The following is a 20,053-nucleotide window of genomic DNA, read 5'->3' as shown; positions in this document are numbered from 1 at the left end:
TATCAGAGCCTCCTTCAATTTTCACAAGAGCCAAGAACTGAGGACAGGCACACTGGGTTTGCCATACCTGTTTTCAGGACTGTTCCTGGCTTGGCCCCATGTGAAGCTTCTGCAAGAATACAGGGTGGTTTTTTTCCTGTAAACAATAAAGACACCGTGAGGCCAAACCCTGTCCACAGGGACCTTCTCAGAGTATAACTGGGGACAAAGCGAAGGGTTTCCTTTAAACTACCCCCACACACACAGGTAGCCCTAGGGCTGCCTCCAAGGACCCTAGATAAGGAGACCCCATTCCAGTGCTCTGTCAGGATGGAGTGGGTAGGGGGCAGGTGTGCGTAGAGGGCGTCGGGCAGGGGAGCGAAGGGGCCGAACTGCTCAACGTTACCGGTGTGCTCCAGCAGTCAAGGCGGCCAAGGGGCCTCGATACCCACCCTCGGAAAGCTGGGAACACATCCCGTGGCCTTAAACGTGCACGACGTTCTGCGGCGTCCAGACGCTTGGCGACGCAAGCTGTGGAGCGCGGCGGGCACGCGTAGGCGCAGGCGCGGGGGGCGGTAGCGCGAGCCTAGAAGACGGTTGGTGACTGGTTGAGGCAGGGCGCGGGGGCGTCAGTCCCTGGCCTGCAGGGACGCCGTGAGGCAGCCATTTGAAAGACGCAGCCCTGGCCGTGTGGTGGTCAGGCCAAGCGATTTGAAGTGAGAGGTTGAGGCAGGGAGGAAGAAGCCACGGCGTCGGCAGCAGCCGGCCGGCGAGCACCCGGCCTGCGGCTCCGTCAGAGCTGCCCGCCGGCAGGGTCTGGCCAGCAGGGCAAGAAGGACAATTTTGGTGAGTGGGTGTTGGGCTGAGACTCGGGAGGCCGCCAACGGGCGGGCCGCTGCGGGTCTCAAATGTATTCGTTTTGTTGTTGTTGTTTTTCCTGACACCCGAGGAAGGGCTTTTCACCACGGACCACTTCGTCCCTTCTTTCCTCTTTGTAGTAGTGCTTTGGGGGAGGGATTTAGGAGAGATAGTTTTGTCACCCGTAAAACTGTAGGCACAGAGCAGCCGTGACATCAGTTAGAGGTTTAGCGCTTGTCATGTGTGTGTAAAGGCCGCTTATGGGAATGTGGTTGGTTTTTATTTCAGGGTATTTTTAGTTTGCGTAGTACTTTTTTTTTTTTTTTTGTCTTCTGCCAACTTTCTTACAATTTGTAGGTGAGAAAATGTCTGGCCACGATGACTGGTTTCAGAGTTCTCGGGTCCCTAGCTTTGCCCAGATGCTGAAAAAGAACTTGGCAGTTCAGCCATCAGCCCAGACGGTAACCACACCCACAGGATGTTCCTCGGAAAGTTACAGCCTGTCGAACATGACATCCAAGGTTACTCAAGTGACGGGTACAAACTCCTTTACATTTGTACTAACGCCTACGTTCTTTAAGATTCTGAGATGGCCAGTTAGTTTTGTTGAGCCCCCGGTTTAAATGTTTCCTGGATATATATCCATTTACCTGTGGCCATGTCCCGACTGAAACTTGGATTTGACTCCCAGCACAGTAGTCCTTCCCTTGGCTACTGACTTAATCTTTACCACCTGGGTGTACAACCACTTCCAGTGTGTCTTGCCTTTTTGAGGTGAGGCTGTGTCATCCCCTTCAGGAGAGAGGACTGGATTTATACTGGTTTCTATTCCACATATCACTCAGTAGAGTGTTAAGGGTAAAGCAGGGACAGACACACAAAAAATTTGATTGAATTCAACGTGAAAGGTAATATGAAATAGTGAATGGGAAGCAGAAACTAGGTTCTAGTCCCAAATCTGTCTTAATACATTTTAGGCCTTAGTGACATCATGGATAAAACTGGCTTAGAGAGCCTCTGAAGACCTTGACATCACTGAAATTCTAGGATTCTTTGATATCACTTAATTATATGACAATGATAGTACTTTGCAAAATAGTACTCTAAAAGATATATACAGTAACAGGTTACACTTCTTTAGTAGTAGAAACTCATTGTTAATGAAAAACACATGTGACTAAATGTGTCTGGAACACCTTCCATTTTAGGAAAGGGTTTGGTGCTTTTGCTTGTCTTATTCTTTTTAATTTAACCAAGTTGACAAGCGTAAACATTTATTTTTAGGTAATTTTCCAGAACCATTGCTCTCCAAAGGTCTTTCATCTATTTCAAATCCTCTCCTTCCTCCAAAAAAAATACCTAAGGAATTTATAATGAAATACAAGCATGGAGAGATAAATCCGGTATCAGCCTTGCACCAGTTTGCGCAAATGCAGCGGGTTCAGTTTGACCTTAAGGAAACAGTAACAACAGGCAAGTGCGAAGTTGTATCTGGTTGTTCCAGTACTAGAAAATATTTTCCTATTGAAAACAGTATATAAGTGGTACAAAATTTGATTATCTTATTTATTTGCCTAATGTCGGGGTTAGATAATTGCTAGTATGTCTTGACAAGGGTACTTCAGAAATTTTTACGTTCATACTTCTTTAGCCTTTTGAGCCTCTAAATTTACTCATACAAAAGTTCTAAAATACTGAATTTTAATTTTTTGTGTATGGCTAGTTTAAATCTCATCAGCCTTGTAGATTATTTTCAATTGTAAGTACTTCTTATAGCATAAGTATACTTCTGTAGGGATGTTGAATATTTGGACTCTGATGATTTTATGAGTATTCTGTGGTGATGATGCCTAATGAAAATTATAGTCAAATTTGGCTTCTGAAATTTATATTTCAGAACCTAGTTTTTATAAAGTATAAGGGAAAATAGCAGTTACCTGATTGATTCTCTGTCTGCAAACTTGTCTTTGACTAAATTTCTCCATTCTCTCTTAAACTGTCCCCTGCCAGAAGAATCTGTTAGCACATTGGGCCTGTGGAAGGCTACAGGAGTACAGATTAGTAAAAGATGGAAAGAAGTTTCTGATTTCTTAACCTTATGACTAGTGATTAGGAAAATTAACAGGTGACAAAAATAGGGTCTTAATAATGAAGTGAAGTTTTCCTAGGTTCTATCACTGTAGGTTGGATAACTTCATACGATCAATACTATGGACTGAATTTCTGTGTAATTAGCTTTCTGCCATTCTTCTCAGACTGTCCTTGGAAAATGTAAACTATTGGTCACAGTATGAAGAAAACTTATCAGGGCAACTCTTTGTTGAACAAAGTAAAAACTCAAAAACACAATCCAGTGATTGTTAATGATGTTCATTTTATGTGCATAGTACTAGCTGAATAATCTAATTCAGTAGATTTGGTAGAAAAACCAGAGTGTCAGTATTTTTTAACAAGCTTTTTAGTATGGATTTAGATGATCAAGTTTGAGAACCTGGGGTAGAAACAGGATGAAGCTTAAAGTCTCAGCACTCTGACACAGTACTTATTAACAAATTTGACACATAATATCTCACAAATAAGAATCATCTGGGCCACTTGTTAAAAAATATAAACTAGTCTCAGGTTTACTAAATTTGGATTGGAACCCAGGTGATCACGAAGGAAGGAATTTGGGAAACTGAGGTCATAGATGTTAGGAGGAAAATAGTTTACCCTGATGCAGTCTGGAGTTGCTTCTAAATTCTTGATGTACATCTTAAAGAAAAACCCAGAAGTTAATGGAATATGTAAGAAGACAAGATAATACAATAATAATGAGGCTTATGTGGAGTGACACTGTATGTAGCCATTTGTAACCAGAGTGGAGACTTAAGTTTCTTAAAGGCCTCCTATAGTCTGAATACCAAGTAAAACTTGAACCAGAAAAATCTTTGGCTTGTAAATTTAGAAGATGGTTCCATTTCATTTTTCATCAGGCAAATATGAAAACTAGGTAAATGTAACTGTGTAAAGGTAATTTTTCCGGGAATTTTGGGTGACTGGACAGTTCAGTTCTTTAGCATATCTTTTCTTATTATTATTTACGGTTTGGTTTTCCTTGTAAATCCCCCACACACACCGTAAGGCTGTGATGGCTTGGATTGCTTATTGTGACTCCCTGATAGAAACATAAGATTTTTTCAAAGGGATTCCTTCTGTTCCGGAGCTTATAAGAGTATCAGGGCACTCGGAGTGTAGGAGTTGTTCAGCTTCATTGGTATTGAAGTTCGAAAGAAGAGACATGTTGCCAGAGGCTCCACATCTTCCCTCTCATTGGTCATTAGATAGATATTGGGATGCTTACCATTGCCAGGAATTATACAAGGCACTGTCACTCTGTGTGTGACGTGTACTCTAAGCTGGCCCTATTGTTCATGCTGAATCTGGAGCCAAACTGGCTGCTTGAAGGATTCCTCAGAACTAGTTCAGGGGCCCACTCCGCTTTACTTTTAACCTGTATTGGCTCTGCAGAATAACTGGTAGGCTGAGATAGTTTTCTACAGTTGTACTGGGATGTTTTTCTATGTAACATCTTTTGCAAGATCATACTGTGAAGTATTACAGCATTCATTCTGAGTTATTTTTCAAGGTAATGTTATGGGACCATATTTTGCTTTTTGTGCTGTGGTGGATGGTATTCAATACAAGACTGGACTGGGACAAAATAAAAAGGAGTCTAGATCCAATGCAGCAAAATTAGCTCTTGATGAGCTTCTACAATTGGATGAAACTGAACCAAGAATTTCAGAAACATCAGGTAAATATTTTTGATTATAAAGTAGTGTTTATAAAGTGTATCATTTTCCAGAAAGTGTCACCTGAAAGATTTATGTTAATGAAGAGTTACTTGGCAACTACAAGATAGAAGTAGCAGGATTTGAATAATTTTCTTCCGTTGCCGATTGCTAACTTATTTAATAGTAGTTAAAATGCTCTTGTATATTTCAACACCAAAGATGTAAACATGTTGCTGAACTGTCTGATAACTTGTCAGATTGTAGATGGGTTTGAGTCCTGAAACTTAGCTTTCTCTGTAATTTATTGGATTCTTACTATGAACTTAACACTGTGCACTTAATATGTAGAGGTTATTAATGCAATTTTTGTGAAGTTTGCCTATGTTAAATTCGATAATGGTAGGGTTACTTGAGAAAATAAGGGCCTAAGGTAGCATAGCAAATAGGTTGAGAGTGTAAAGTCCAGAATTAGATTGCTCAGGATTGAGTATTGACGCTGGACAAGACAAGTTGTTTGCTTCCTAAACCTAAGTTTCATCATTTGAAAAATGGAGACAAGGATAGATACCTACTATGGCTGTCATTAGGATTCAGTAAATAATGGATGTAAAACTTATAACCAGTGCCTGGTGAACAGTAACATAATCAAATGACAGTGGTTCTTATTACACATTAATCAATTTGAGGAATATATACATTAGCATAGTAACCAGTTTTTGTCAATATTTCATTCATGTTAGATTACATTTTGGTTTAGCTGTAAATGAGGCAACTTTAGTAAATAAAAACATTTAAATTTGATTTAAACAGTGACAATAAATTCTAGTTAAATTCAAATCACCTTATGACTGGGCTTTTTTTTGTTTGTTTATAACCTATTAATTTTAATATTTCTTTTGTAATACTTTCCTTAAGGTCATTTTGTTCTTTCTCTAAGTTCAGTTCTTATTCTATATATTTTAATTTTTCTGTTGTTTAATTAAAACCATTATTGTTTTGATGTGTAGTCTCTCTCATTGTTTTCAAAATACTGATAATTTGGATTAAATAAGTACTTAGGAAAGTATTTTGTTAATTTTCATATTTCTGTTCACTATTTTTTAGATTTATTAATTTTTTAGGGCTGGATATGATAATTTTGGTGTCTTATCCATGCTGGCAGTTTATCAATGGAAATTCTTTATATGTGATTATTTTATAAGCTATCAACCCACCTAGGTATGTCCCCAGCAATATTTTCCCTGTTTCTTTCCAACCGTCACATGCATTCAAATCAATAAATCTATGTTTTGAAGATGTACTAGGGTAAATACTAGGACTGTGATAACTTCCAGGGACTGTGGTAAATACTAGGAGTCTAGAATCAAATAAGACTCATTCTGTACCCTCAAGGAACTAAAATACTTAGTTGAAATCAAGTTAAAATATATCTACAGAATTTCCCACGCATCTAATTTAATTATCAGAAAATGATATTTATGATTGGCTTATCATGAAAAATGCATTTCCCCTGAGGGTTTTCAAAATGTTTATCTAGGGCTAGCAAATCTTTTGCCCTGTGGGCCACAATTTTTAGTTTCTAAACATTTATCTTTTCCCTTTTTTGTGAAAAAGTAGCATTTTCCCATCTGCACTGATGCCACTTTTATATTCACTATTGTTTTCTCAAAAAGTGCCAATAGTTCCTTAATGATGACTAAGAGTTCTTTAATAAAAGGTTTTCTCTTGGCATAGAGCCTGGAAATAATTCAATTAGGTCATCTTTTCCCTTATAATGAACTACATTTTCTTCTGTAAAATGTTTGTCCTAGACAACTGAGTTTAACTATTTATTTTCCTTGTGAAGAGATATGGAAGATAAGTATTGAGTATTTATTTCTTTTCTTTGCTGTTAATGTTATATTTGTTCTTCTAGTCTCCTCCCTATTTATAATGTAAAATTTTAAAAACTTATTTTTAATTTTTTCAAAATTCTGAACTCATCAGAATTATTTTTCATGTATATCTTCTTTCATATATTGTACATGGTGTTTTTAAAAGTATATTCTTAGTTTTTTGTTAACCATATAAATACTTTTTTGCTCTGACTCTTTTCAAGAGCAGTATGCTTAATGATATTATGTTAGGTTTTGAAAATCTAACACTTTTTGACACAGTGATTTAAGAATCTGGCTCTGTGTTTATTTTAGTTCAATATCCCTTAAAAAATCATTTAATAATGTAAAAGTAATGTAAACTTTTTGTAATGCATGTATTTAAAACGTAAAAATTACCAAGTTAACCATTTTAAATGTACAATTCAGTAGTGTTAAGTACATTCACTTTTTTGTGCATCCAAAACTGCTCATCTTGCAAAACTGAAATTCTATACTCATTAAACAGTTACTTGCATTCCCCCCTCCACCAAGCCCATGGCAGTTACCATTCTACTTTCTGTCTATATTAATTTGACTTCTCTAGGTACCTCATTTAAGTAGAATCATACAGTATGTGTCTCTTTTGTGACTGGATTATTTCACTTAGCCAGTTTATCCATGTTGTGGCACGTGTCAGAATTTCCTTCCTTTTTAAGGCTGAATAATAATTCTATTATATGTGTATACCACATATTGTTTATCCATTCATCTGTTGGTGGGCATTTGGGTTGCTTCTCCTTTTGACTATTGTAAATAATGCTGCTATGAACATGGGTGTACAAATATCTCTTTGACACCCTGCTTTCAATTGTTCAGGTTTTATACCCAGCAGTGGAATTGCTGGATCATATGGTAATTTTGTATTTAATTTTTTTGAAGAACTGCTGTATTGTTTACCATAATGGCTGCACCCTTTTACATTCCACCCGCAGTGCACAAGGGTTCCAATTTTTTGACATCCTTGTCAACACTTGCTATTCTTCATTTTTTTGATAGTAGCCATCCTAATGGGTGTGATATTATGTCTCATTGTGATTTTGATTTGCTTTCCCTAATTACCAGTGATGTTGAGCATTTTTTTCATGTGCTTATTGCCCACTTGTATATATTCTTTAGAGAAATGTCATACTCATGTCCTTTGCCCATTTTTGAATTGGGTTGTTTGGTTTTCTTTTGAGTTTTAGGAGTCCTCTGTATATTCCAGATAACAAGCCCTTATCAGATATGTGATTTGCAAATATTTGCCCCTCTTTTGTGATTTGCATTTTTACTCTGTTAATAGTGGCCTTTGAGTCACAGAAGTTTTCAATTTTGAAAAAGTCCAGTTTGCCTATTTTTTTTGTTTCCTATGCCTTTCATCAGATTCAAGAAATCATTGCCAAGTCCAATGTCATGAAGCTTTTTGCCCATGCTTTCTTCTAAAGGTTTTATAGTTTTAGCTCTTACATTTGGGTCTTTGATCCATATTGTGTTAATTTTTGTATATAGGGTTATCTGAGGGTCCAACTTCATTCTTTTGCATGTGGATATCATGTTTTTCCAGCATAATCTGTAGAAAAGACTGTCCTTTCCCCGATTGAATGGTATTGACACCTTTGTTGAGAATCATTTGACCACCTTTGTAAGGATTTATTTCTGCACTTTCTATTCTATTTCATAGGTCTATAAGTGTCTGTCTTTATGCCATTGCCACACTGTTTTGATTAATGTAACTTTTGTAATTAAGTTTTGAATTCAGGAAGTGTGAGTCCTCCAACTTTGTTCATCTTTTTCAAGATTACTCTGTATATGGTGTTTCAAAATGCAGACCAACTTGTACAGTCACATTTTCTTATTTATTGAAAGCATTTGTGCTTGATAAACAGGATTTAATATCTTTAGTTTTCATTTCACTTGATCCTCACTGAGTAGATGGAAAAAATCCATCTTTCTCTGAGTTTTTAAAGTTCTGCTTATTTAAAGTCCAGAGTGTATATATCTAACTATAGTCAACATTTACTTAATTAATGTGAACCCCAAGATGACATTGTCAGTCTTTCTTTGCTAATTTCTATGTTACAACCAGTTTCTCATTTTACTCAAAATGAGGTCCAGAGTAGCAGTTCTATTTTCTTTCTTTGTCTTTATGAATGATTTCTTGAGAGATATTGACTACTTTAGTTGAACCTTTGCTCCTGGACCCTTCTCATTTAAGCTTTCCTGATCTTTTATCACTTTAGTTTAGTGTCATGTTCTTTTCTTGTTCTTCCTGGATTTCCCAACTTGGGAACCAAATTGGAAAGCTATTGCAAAGAATGGGACTAAAAGCTTAGAAAACTTTGAATGAAGTATTCCCCTACAAACTACTCTGATAAAATAGCATTAAAATGGTAATTTTTTACTTACTAACTTTTTGGTAGAATATTAAGTTTAAATGTTTTACCTAGTATTATTGTAAATATAAAATTGTTCATAAGCATTTAGAACAGGGTTTCATTTTTACCGGTTTTCAGAATGTTGAATCTATTACAAAGCAAGCTATATAGTAGCATAAGAATAGGGCACCCAGAAAGGTATTTGGTGTTTGTAGAATTGATTTCAATATAGGAAAGACATTTAGCAAGGCTGAGCTAATGGATAATAGATGGCCTAGAGTTGGCAGAAGTATACAGAAAAGATAATCATTCTTGGATTGCTGTTTTATTACAGAGTAGTATGATACCTGCTCTTTGGAACATTTGATGTTTCATTTTTCCTTATGTTTTTGTTTTATTTACAGGTCCCCCTCCTATCCCTGCAGAACCTATTGTTTCACCTGAACCAGTATATGTTTCAAAAGTACATTATGGAAGGAAAGTCCTTTATGATAATTTTTTTTTTTTTAAGAAGATATTTGAGGGTAGGAATTTATTAATTAATTTATTTTTGGTTGTGTTGGGTCTTCGTTTCTGTGCGAGGGCTTTCTCTAGTTGTGGCAAGCGGGGGCCACTCTTCATCGTGGCGCGCGGGCCTCTCACTGTTGCTGCCTCTCTTGTTGCGGAGCACAGGCTCCAGATGTGCAGGCTCGGTAGTTGCTCCGCGGCATGTGGGATCCTCCCAGACCAGGGCTCGAACCCATGTCCCCTGCATTAGCAGGCAGATTCTCAACCACTGTGCCACCAGGGAAGCCCCTATGATAATTTTTAAAGAAGATTAACCCAATTAAAAATTATAACAACATATAATTAAAATATGCATAGGTATGAAAATGTACATTAGTATTTTATTATTCAAACCTGTCACACTTCAACAAAGATGAGTATTTCCTTCCATACTCTGCTAAAAATTAGAGAGATAATAAAATTGGAGAGGAACTATTGAAGAAGTGGTTTCTTTCCTATAAAGAGATGGCTTATCAATATCATATAACTGCTTTTTTGAGAACTCTTTGCTTCGGTGGGCCGGTCATTAATGAAATCCAGTGGCTTTCTGGTGCTTGATGGCTGGGGTATTCATTTCAACTAATCTATTCACTTTCTTTTAATGTTAGTTATTTGTCACTCAAGCCCAAAGAAAACTATAACTGCAATTGAAATCACTAGTTATGTGACCTAGGACCAGTTACTTCTCTGTACACCTTAATTTCTCTGTCTATAAAATAGCTGCAACAATAATTACCTCATAGGGTTATTGTGAGGATTAAATTAATTTATGCATTTAAAAAAAAACTTGATCAGTGCCTGGCACACAGTAGGTGCTCACTAAATAGTAACTACCATTATTTTAACATTTTATTATATTCAACATTATGTAGATTATTGTATACTTTTCCCATTAGATTGTGAATCCCCTGAAAGGCAGGAAATTATCCTTAATTTCTACATTGCCTACATAATAGTAACACTTCAGATTTCAGAGTGTTTGTGCAACTAAAGTGAAGAACAGCATTTCTTTCTTTGTGTTTCCCAGGTCTGAGGATTAGGATTTATGCCTTTTCAGGTTTGGTTTTCCATTGTCTTTCTGAGACAGAAAAAAAGCTGCATTTGTGTGCTTGTTTGGAGTAAAACGACCAGACCAGGGAAAATGGGCACATTCAAAAGTCAAAGTCTACCAATAGTTAAATATAGTCAGTCAGATATAGTCATTTACCCTAATAGTCATAGGAATTGATGAACAGAAGGACAGTGAGTGGTCAGTCCAACAGCAATGATTTCTTAATATGAGAAGGGACTCTAGTCTTTCTTTTCAGCCTCTGTGGACATTTTTAATGAATAGTTAAAAAGAATCCCGGGTTGGCAAATAATATAAACTACTGTTACCCTGAGTAAACACACCAATCTATGGGGAAGAAAGAGTATGTGGTTAACGGTATGTTTAAAGAAATACATGAGTAGAGTCAGGTTTGGTAGGCTCAGGTAAGGAGTTAAAAAGTTAAAACTTGACAGTTTTCTTTTAGTCGGGAAATGGAGAACAGACATCATTATCAGGCTTATAGGTAAACACGGGAGTTGGATGTTATCACTTTTGAAGAAAAAAAGATTTGAGATACATAAAAATCTCCTGAACAGGTCCTGTTGGGCTAGTTATGGAGGGTATCACCATTTCACAGCCTGTCTACTTTGCCATATTTTTACTAGAGTGTATCTTCATTTAATATAGTGATATTTTGGCTCTGAAGATAGGTTCAGGTTACTTATGATACTAAAGATCACTTGAAATTAGCAACTGGAAATCAAAGAACTGGTGTTAATTAGCATCATGTATGTCATGTTTTTATGTCATCCTTCACTTCCAATAGTTTGTGAGAACATTTTATTTCCTCAGCAACCAGCGCACATGTATAGGAAAAATAGTATTGCACTTGCTCCTTATTCCTTCATATGCATGCTAGTAAGAGATACACTTAGTAACTAAGATTTGATTATACTCACAACATTTGTTATTTCCTTCAACACCAGTTAAGATCAAGAGCTATATCAGTACGTTGTTAACTTCCAAACATTCTTTATGATATTCAGGTGCAACGTTTTTAATATGCAGCAAAATATTCTCTTGCCACAGACATAATTCTTGATCTGTCAGTACTAATTGCAGTGTATTTTTCTATTCTATATCATTGCACAAAATAATTGCTAACTGTATAGGACATGATTAAATAAATTACAGTGCATTCATTGTATGGAACCATTAAGAAGAAGGAGGGTAGCACTACCTCTGAATGATGCCCAAGACCAAGTACAGTAAGTCCCTTACATACAAACGAGTTCCATTCTGAGAGTGTGTTTGTAAGTCCAGTTTGTTCATAAGTCCAACAAAGTTAGCCTAGGTACCCAAATAACACAATCGGCTATATAGTACTGTACTGTAATAGGTTTATAATACTTTTCACACAAATAATACATAAAAAACAAACACAAAAAAATAAAACTTTTTTTTTTTTTTTTTCCCTCGGTATGCAGGCCTCTCACTGTTGTAGCCTCTCCTATTGCGGAGCACAGGCTCCGGACGCTCAGGCTCAGCGGCCATGGCTCATGGGCCCAGCCGCTTCGCGGCATGTGGGATCCTCCCGGACCGGGGCACGAACCCACATCCCCTGCATCGGCAGGCGGACTCTCAACCAGAGTGCCACCAGGGAAGCCCCAACATTTTTAATCTTACAATACAGTACCTTGAAAAGTACAGTAGTATCAGCTACATCACCGCTGCTTTTACACTTGCTTCCAGACATCCTAGGCTTGAAATAAATATACTGTACTATTGTATACAGTACTGTACAGTAAAGTACACAAAAGCACAACCACTTGTAGAGGATGCACACACGTGACAGTGTAATGACAGACACATGAACTAACTTACATAATTGGACATATGAACGTACCTTTGCATCTTTGAAAGTTCACAACTTGAAGGTTCGTATGTAGAGAACTTAGTGTAAATGCAAAGTGGATTTTAGCATGCCCCAGTTTTTATTTTTTAATTAGTGTATGTTTAGATGTATATTTTGTTTATCAAAATATCCATACTGGTAATAGTGGTTGCATTTGGAGAGGGAGACTTATGAATGTACATCTCTTATATTGCTGTTTCAGTGGGAAAAAAACGTTTAACTTTATACTATCATCAAATGAATACGCTTCTCCTGTATCATAAGCTTTTGGTAATAAGCTGAGCCAAGTTGTTGAGTACTTCTCAGTCATAGTTTTACTGCATAAGCACCAAAAGCTAATTTTTACACCACATGATGGTTTTACTAATTTAAATGAAATATATGCTAGCATGCAATTATAATAATTTGCACCTTCTCATTGTATGCTTTGTGGTTAGATAAAAGAATGTAGCAAGTAGTTCATTCTTCTGATTGTGTTTATGATGTTCTTTAACTCTTTTTGATGTGACTTTACATGTTTTTGCTAAGAGAGCTTTAACAATATTAAAGAAAAATTCAAGTTTAACAAATATAAGTAAAAACTTGTAAATGGCCTTACTGAAATGAGTTGTCTTAGCTGAGACTACTAACATTAAATTTTTATCATTTATGTGCCTTTTTAATATAATTATTAAGCAGGTAAAAAGAATTTCTGTGAAAAATATAGTTATACTATTCATATATATGCAAGGTATGAGAGCAAAATTGTTTCATTTACTTTTTTCCTCTGAGGATATAGTGGACTGCGAACCACTTGATAGACTACTTAGCAACTATCATGCAACTAACAAGAACTATCAGTGTTTAGTAAACAACTAAACTTTGAGAAATACTATATTAAGTGATTCTGCAACCTCTCATTCTCTAGAATAATGATTCTTCCCTGGGGATATACAAGCATACATACACAGAGCAACAGATGGCCAGGGCTCTATCTCAGAACCTCAAGTCTTTCAGTTTTTTAAAAAGGTCCATGGGTGACTTTTGATGTCTATTCTTGGTTATAACTGTTCTATGGTAATCCTGATTACTTCAGACTATCTCCTTTCAAAGTTTGGGACTTTTTTTTTTAGTGCGAATGTGGAACTATATCAAGAGTCTAAGTGTTTAGTGCTTTGTAGTGGTTGTCAGTGGGACAAATACTTAGGAGTATATTTTGATTGTCACAGTGATTGGGGAAGACTGCTGGCATTCATTGAGATGTTGCTTGTCAGGCAATGTGGGACAATCCCATACAACGGAGAATTGTCTTGTGTCCTGTATGACTTTTGAATGTTTTATCAATTATAAATTAGTAATCCTCTAATATGTAATACTTATACATCTTTTTACAAGAATCCAAAAAGCTCAATAACTTGTGTTCTTTTAGAATGGAATACTTTAAAATCAATCATGACATAAATTATAAATTTGCTTATATATCTCTATAAATTAACTCATTCAATTGAAAGGTTATAAGAGGAATAATAGAGACCTCTGGGAGAAAGCACAGTGTTCTTCAAATTCATATTGCATTTGATTTTTTTTTTCTAGAAGGGAGACATATTCAGTTTGCAAAGATTTCACAGATCGTTAAAGAAACATTTTATCAACTAATTTCTAATCATTCAGAGTATCTGAAATGTAGCAACTCATTAGCTGCTTTTATAATTGAAAGAGGTAAGTGCAAGTACTTGGGATGTGTTCATTTGTACAAAGGCTATTAAGTAACTTAATGATCTGAACTACGCTATGGTAATATTTTAATTAACTATCTTTGCCCCTGTTGACAGTGGTGCTGCATTGATTTGAAGTGGCCCTTTCTAGTAGGTGTGGGTTATTAAACACAAAGATTCTCAAAGGTAGAGATAAAGTATACTGAATAGGAACCAATAGAGAACTGCAGAATGGTAAAATAACCTAATATTTTAATCAGTAACTGTGTTGGAGTCACTACCATCTTGAAATCTAACCCCATTATAACAAATATCGAGAGAGACTCTATAAAAATTAACATTTTCTTCACTTTCAAATAATAAAAGATTAAAGTGAAAAATCATGAATCTATGTTTTTTCCTGTGAATATTATGATGTGATTCCAATTACATTTTATCTTTTATTTATCCTGTAATGTTCTAGATTGATCATTAATTAAACAGATTTGAATTTTATATTCATCTCTGAATATTATTGATGATACAAAAACAATTTGATATTTGGTTCTTATTCTTAAGGATTTTTTGTGACCTAGGTGGGGAGAAGATATATATGATTTTTCAAGGGTCAACTTTAGTTTGAAATCATGGAGCATACCTCCATGCTTTATCATTCTGTCTCAAGATCACTTTGGCTATTTGGGTGTTTTTGTGTTTCCATACAAATTGTACAATTATTTGTTCCAGTTCTGTGAAAAATGTTGATATTTTGATAGGGATTGCATTGAGTCTGTGGATTGCCTTGGGTAGTATGGTCATTTTAAGAATATTACTTCTTCCAGTCCTTGAGCATGGTCATGCAACTTTACTGAATTCATTTATTAGTTGTAATAGTTTTTTGGTGGAGTCTTTAAGGATTTCTGTATATAGTATGTCATCTGCAAACAGTGACAGTTTTACTTCTTCTGATCCAATTTGTTTTCCTTTTATTTCTTTTTCTTGTCTGATTACTGTGGCTAGGGCTTCCAATGCTATGTTGAATAAAAGTAGGGAGGGTGGGTATCCTTATCTTATTCCTCTGATATAAGAAGAAATGCTTTCAGCTTTTCACCATTGAGTATGATGTTGGCTGTGGGTTTGTCACATATGGCCTTTGTTATGTTGAGGTATGTTCTGTTGCTACCTACTTTGTTGAGAGTTTTTTTTTAATCATAAATGGATGTTGAATTTTGCTGAAAGCTTTTTCTTCATCTATTGAGATGAATATGCTTTTTAATTTTCAGTTTGTTAATGTGGTGTGTCACATTGATTGATTTGTGGATATTAAACCATCCTAGCATCCCCGGAATAAATCCCACTTGATTATGGTGTATGATCCTTCTTTTAATGTATTGTTGAATTTGGTTTGCTAATATTTTGCTGAAGATTTTTTTGCATCTGTGTTTTGGCATATTTGTCTGTAATTTTCTTTTTTTGTGGTATCTTTGTCTGGTTTTGGTGTCAGGGTAATGCTGGCCTTATAGAATGAGTTTGGAAGTGACCCCTCCTCTTCAATTTTTTGGAATAGTTTGAGAAGAATAGGTATTAACTCTTCTCTAAATGTTTGGTGGAAGTCACCTGTGAAGCCATCTGGTCCTGGACTTTTGTATGTTGGGAGTTTTTTAATTACTGATTCAATTTCATTGCTAGTAATTGGTCTGTTCATATTTTCTGTTTCTTCCTGGTTCAGTCTTGGGAGATTGTATGTTTCTAGGAATTTATCTGTTTCTTATAGGTTGTTAATTTTATTGGCATATAATTGTTCAGAGTAATCTCTTACGATTCTTGGTATTTCTGTGGTGTCAGTTGTAACTTCCCTTTTTTCATTTCCAATTTTATTTATGTGGGCCTTCTCTCTTTTTCTTGATGTATCTGGCTAAAGGTTTATCAATTTTGTTTCTTTTCGGAGAACCAACTCTTAGTTTCATTGATCTTTTCTATTGTTTTTTTTTTATTCTCTATTTCATTTATTTCTGCTCTGATCTTTCTGATTTCTTTTCTTCTAACTTTAGGTTTTGGCTATATCTATTTTTCTTGTTCTTTGAGGTGTAAGGTTAGATGATTGATTTGAGATTTTTCTTGTTTCCTGAAGTAGACTTCTTTTTTTCTAATTTTTTTAGAAGTTTTATAGTTTATTTTATTTATTTATTGATTGATTGATTGCTGCATTGGGTCTTTGTTGCTGCATGCCAGCCCTCTCTAGTTGCGTCGAGTGGGGGCTACTCTTCATTGTGGTGTGTGGACTTCTCATTACAGTGGCTTCTCTTGTTGCGGAGCCTGGGCTTTAGGTGTGCGTCAGTAGTTGTGGCATGTGGGCTCAGTGGTTCTGGCTCACGGGCTCTAGAGTTCAGGCTCAGTAGTTTTGGCACACAGGCTTAGTTGCTTTATGGCATGTGGGATCTTCCCAGACCAGGGCTCAAACCAGTGTCCCCTGCATTGGCAGGCAGATTCTCAACCACTGCACCACCAGGGAAGCCCTGAAGTAGACTTGTTTTAATTTCCTTCTTACATCTGCTTTTGCTACATCCCATAGGTTTTGGGTCATTGTGTTTGCAGTTTCATTTGTGTCCAGGTATTTTTTTATTTCCTTTTTGATTTCTTCAGTGATCCATTGATTGTTTAGTAACATGTTGTTTAGACTCCACCTGTTTGTGCTTTTTTGTGCTTTTGTTTCTTGTGATTGATTTCCATTTTCATAGGGTTGTGGTCGGAAAAGATGCCTTATATGATTTCAATATTCTTAAATTTATTGAGACTTATTTTGTGGCATAGCATGTGACCTGTCCTGGAGAATGTTCCACGTGCCCTTGAAAAGAATGTGTATTCTGCTATTTTGGATGAAATGTTCCATATATGTTTAATTCCATCTGGTCTGATGTGTTATCCAAAACCGGCGTTTTCTAATTGATTTTGTGTCTGGATGGTCTGGCCATTGATGTAAGTGGGGTGTAGTCCCCTACTATTACTGTATTATTGTCAGTTTCTCCTGTTACATTTATTAATATTTGCTTTATATATCTAGGTGCTCCTATGTTGAGTGCTTTACATTTACAAATGTTATATATACTTTTAGGATCGATCCCTTTATCATTGTGTAGTGTCCTCTTTTGTCTTTTTACTGTCTTTGTTTTAAAGTCTGTTTTGTCTGATAATAAGTATTGCTACTCCAGCTTTCTTTTCATTCTGTTTTCATGGAATACCTTTGTCCCCTTCACTTTCAATCTGTGTGTGTCTTTAGATCTGAAGTGAGTCTCTTGTAGGTAGTATATATGTGGATCTTGTTTTCTTCTTTTTTTTTTGCGGTACGTGAGCCTCTCACTGTTGTGGCCTCTCCCGTTGCTGAGCACAGGCTCCGGATGTGCAGGCTTAGCGGCCATGGCTCACAGGCCCAGCCGCTCTGCAGCATGTGGGATCTTCCCGGACCGGGGCGTGAACCCGTGTCCCCTAGCATCGGCAGGTGGACTCTCAACCACTGCGCCACCAGGGAAGCCCGGATCTTGTTTTCTTATTCAGACACTTTATGTGTTTTGATTGGAGCTTTTAGTTCATTTACATTTAAAGTAATTATTGATAGATATATACTTATTACCATTTTGTTAACTTGTTTTCAGGTTATTTTTGTAGTTCTTTTTTGTCCCTTCTTTTGCTCTCTTCCCTTGCGATTTGATGACTGTCTTTAGTGGTTGTGTTTGAATTCCTTTCCCTCTTTTGTGTGTGTATCTGTATTATCGGTTTTATATATATATATATATATATATATATATATATATATATATATGTGAGTCTTTTAAGTTGAGGATCTCTCAAGTTCAGATGCATTCTAATCACCCTGTATTTTTACTGCCCCCAAAGGTTAATGTATTTTACATCTTTTTGGCATGTGTATCCCTTAACTACTTGTTGTGGCTATAGATGATTTTACTGCTTTTGTTTTCTAACCTTCCTACTAATTTTATAAGTGGCTGATCTATCAACTTTACTGTATGTTTGCCTTTACCAGTGAAATTTTTCCTTTCGTAATTTTCATATTTCTAATTGTGATCTTTTCTGTTTAGAGCAGTCCCTTTAACATTTCTTGTAAAGCTGATTTTTTGGTGTTGAACTCATTTAGTTTTTGCTTATCTGTAAAATGTTTATCTTTCCTTCAAATCTAAATGATAACCTGGTCCGGTAGAGTATCCTCTACCGTAGGTTTTTTCCTTTCATGTAGGTTCTTTTCCTTTCATTGCTTTGAATATATTGTGCCACTCCCTTCTGGCCTGCAAAGTTTCTGCTGAAAAGTCAGCTAAAAGTCTTATAGGAGTTCCCTTGTATGTAACTAGTTGCCTTTCTCTTTCTGCTATTCTCTTGCTTTATCTTTAATATTTTCCTTTTTAATTGTAATGTGTCTTGGTTTGAACCTCTTTCAGTTCACCTTTTTGAGACTGTGTGACTCCTGGACCTGGATTTCTATTTTCTTCCCCAGGTTAGAGAAGTTTTTAGCTACTATTTCTTCAAATAAGTTCTCTGCCCCTTTCTGTCTATCTTCTCCTTCTGGGACCCCTATAATGCACATGTTAGTATGCTTGGTATTGTTTCAGAGGTGTCTTAAACTATCCTCATTTTTTAGGTTCTTTTTTTTCTCTTTAGCTTAGGTGACTTCCACCACTTAGTCTTCCAGATCGCTGATTCGTTCCTCTGTACTAGCTAATCTACTGTTGATTTTTTTAGTGTATTTTTTATTTTAGTTATTGTATTCCTCAGCTCTGTTTGGTGGTTCTTTATATTTTCTACCTCTGTGTTCATCCATTCTTCTCCTGTCTTCAGTGACCATCTTTATGATCATTATCTTGAACTCTTTAATCAGGTAGATTGCTTATCTCCACTTCATTTAGTTCTTTTTGTGAGGTTATGTCTTATTCCTTCGTTTGGAACATAATTCTCTGTCTCTTTGTATTGCCCAATTCTCTATGTGTTTATTTCTGTGTGTTAGGTAGTTCAGTTACATTTCCCCCTCTTGGAGAAGTAGCCTTCTGTAGGAGACATCCTGTGGGGCCCAGCAACACATTCTTCTCTGGTCACCAGGGCTGTATACTCTAGGGGTGCCCTCTATTTAGAATGTGTGTGCCCTTCTGTTGTGGTGGGGCCTACGACTCTGGGCATGTGGGTAGGCGGGCCTGGCCCCTGACCCAGTTGGCTATAAGACCAGACCCTGTGTGGTGGCTGTGAGCCCAGTGGAGGACAGGGTAGGCTTGCCTGCCATTTCCTCTTGCATCTTGGTGAATTTCTTCTTTTGGTTATTCCCTCTTTTTCCTACATTATCAAACTCTAGTATCTCCCTGAAACATTGCAGTTTGAGTTACAGAGAAAGAAGCTGAGCTCTTGGCTACACTACTGCCCATTATAACTCAGAACATAGATCACCATTCCAGAACTTACACTGACACTGTACAATTCCCTTATATCACCCCATCCCCCACACCCATACTAGAACTTTTTGGCCAACCCAATACATTAGAGATAATAGAACATTTTTACTTTTCTCATCTAATCCTACTCCTCCAGCTGCCTTTATCTCAGTAAATGGCATCCATCCAGCTGCTAAAAATCTAAGTCATCCCTTATTTATCCCTTCCCCTAACATCTTACAATTTATCTTCAAGTCCTGTTTATTATATCCTCAAACTCTATCTCAGGTCTGATCTTCCTTTTTTTTCATTTAACCTCCATCATTTGAGTCTTAAGTCATTATCTCGGACCTGGACTACTGTAACAGAGCCCCTAATTCAGCTTCTTGGACCTTACTGGAATCCTTTACCCCACTCCTTTCGCTGCTCACTCGTAATGAAACTTAAATTTCAGTTTCATAAGGAGGGATTCTGCAACTGGTCTTCATGAGGTAATCTTTCCTCCTAATATTCTTTAAATTAGCCGTGTATCTGTTTCCTTCAAAGCTTTTATTACAATTTGTGATTTTAGTCTTTTTTT

At 36.5% G+C, this 20,053-nt stretch overlaps 1 protein-coding gene across 2 annotated transcripts in view; it reads left to right on the top strand.

Annotated features, from left to right (window-relative positions):
- The first annotated feature begins 1,202 nt into the window (after positions 1-1,202).
- Positions 1,203-20,053, top strand: part of ADAD1 (adenosine deaminase domain containing 1) — a 55,871-nt gene continuing 37,020 nt past the window's right edge. For both annotated transcript variants that reach the window (XM_032633108.1, XM_032633107.1), the window contains exons 1-5: positions 1,203-1,374; positions 2,122-2,310; positions 4,466-4,633; positions 9,288-9,355; positions 13,946-14,072. In XM_032633108.1, the coding sequence (XP_032488999.1) occupies positions 1,203-1,374; positions 2,122-2,310; positions 4,466-4,633; positions 9,288-9,355; positions 13,946-14,072 (724 nt within the window). The remainder of the gene's footprint in view (positions 1,375-2,121; positions 2,311-4,465; positions 4,634-9,287; positions 9,356-13,945; positions 14,073-20,053) is intronic.

The sequence above is a fragment of the Phocoena sinus genome, chromosome 5 (genome assembly GCF_008692025.1).
Source record: "Phocoena sinus isolate mPhoSin1 chromosome 5, mPhoSin1.pri, whole genome shotgun sequence".
Lineage (NCBI taxonomy): Eukaryota > Metazoa > Chordata > Mammalia > Artiodactyla > Phocoenidae > Phocoena > Phocoena sinus.
The sequence above is the reverse complement of the archived record's forward strand: the minus strand, read 5'-3'. Positions and strand labels throughout refer to the sequence as shown.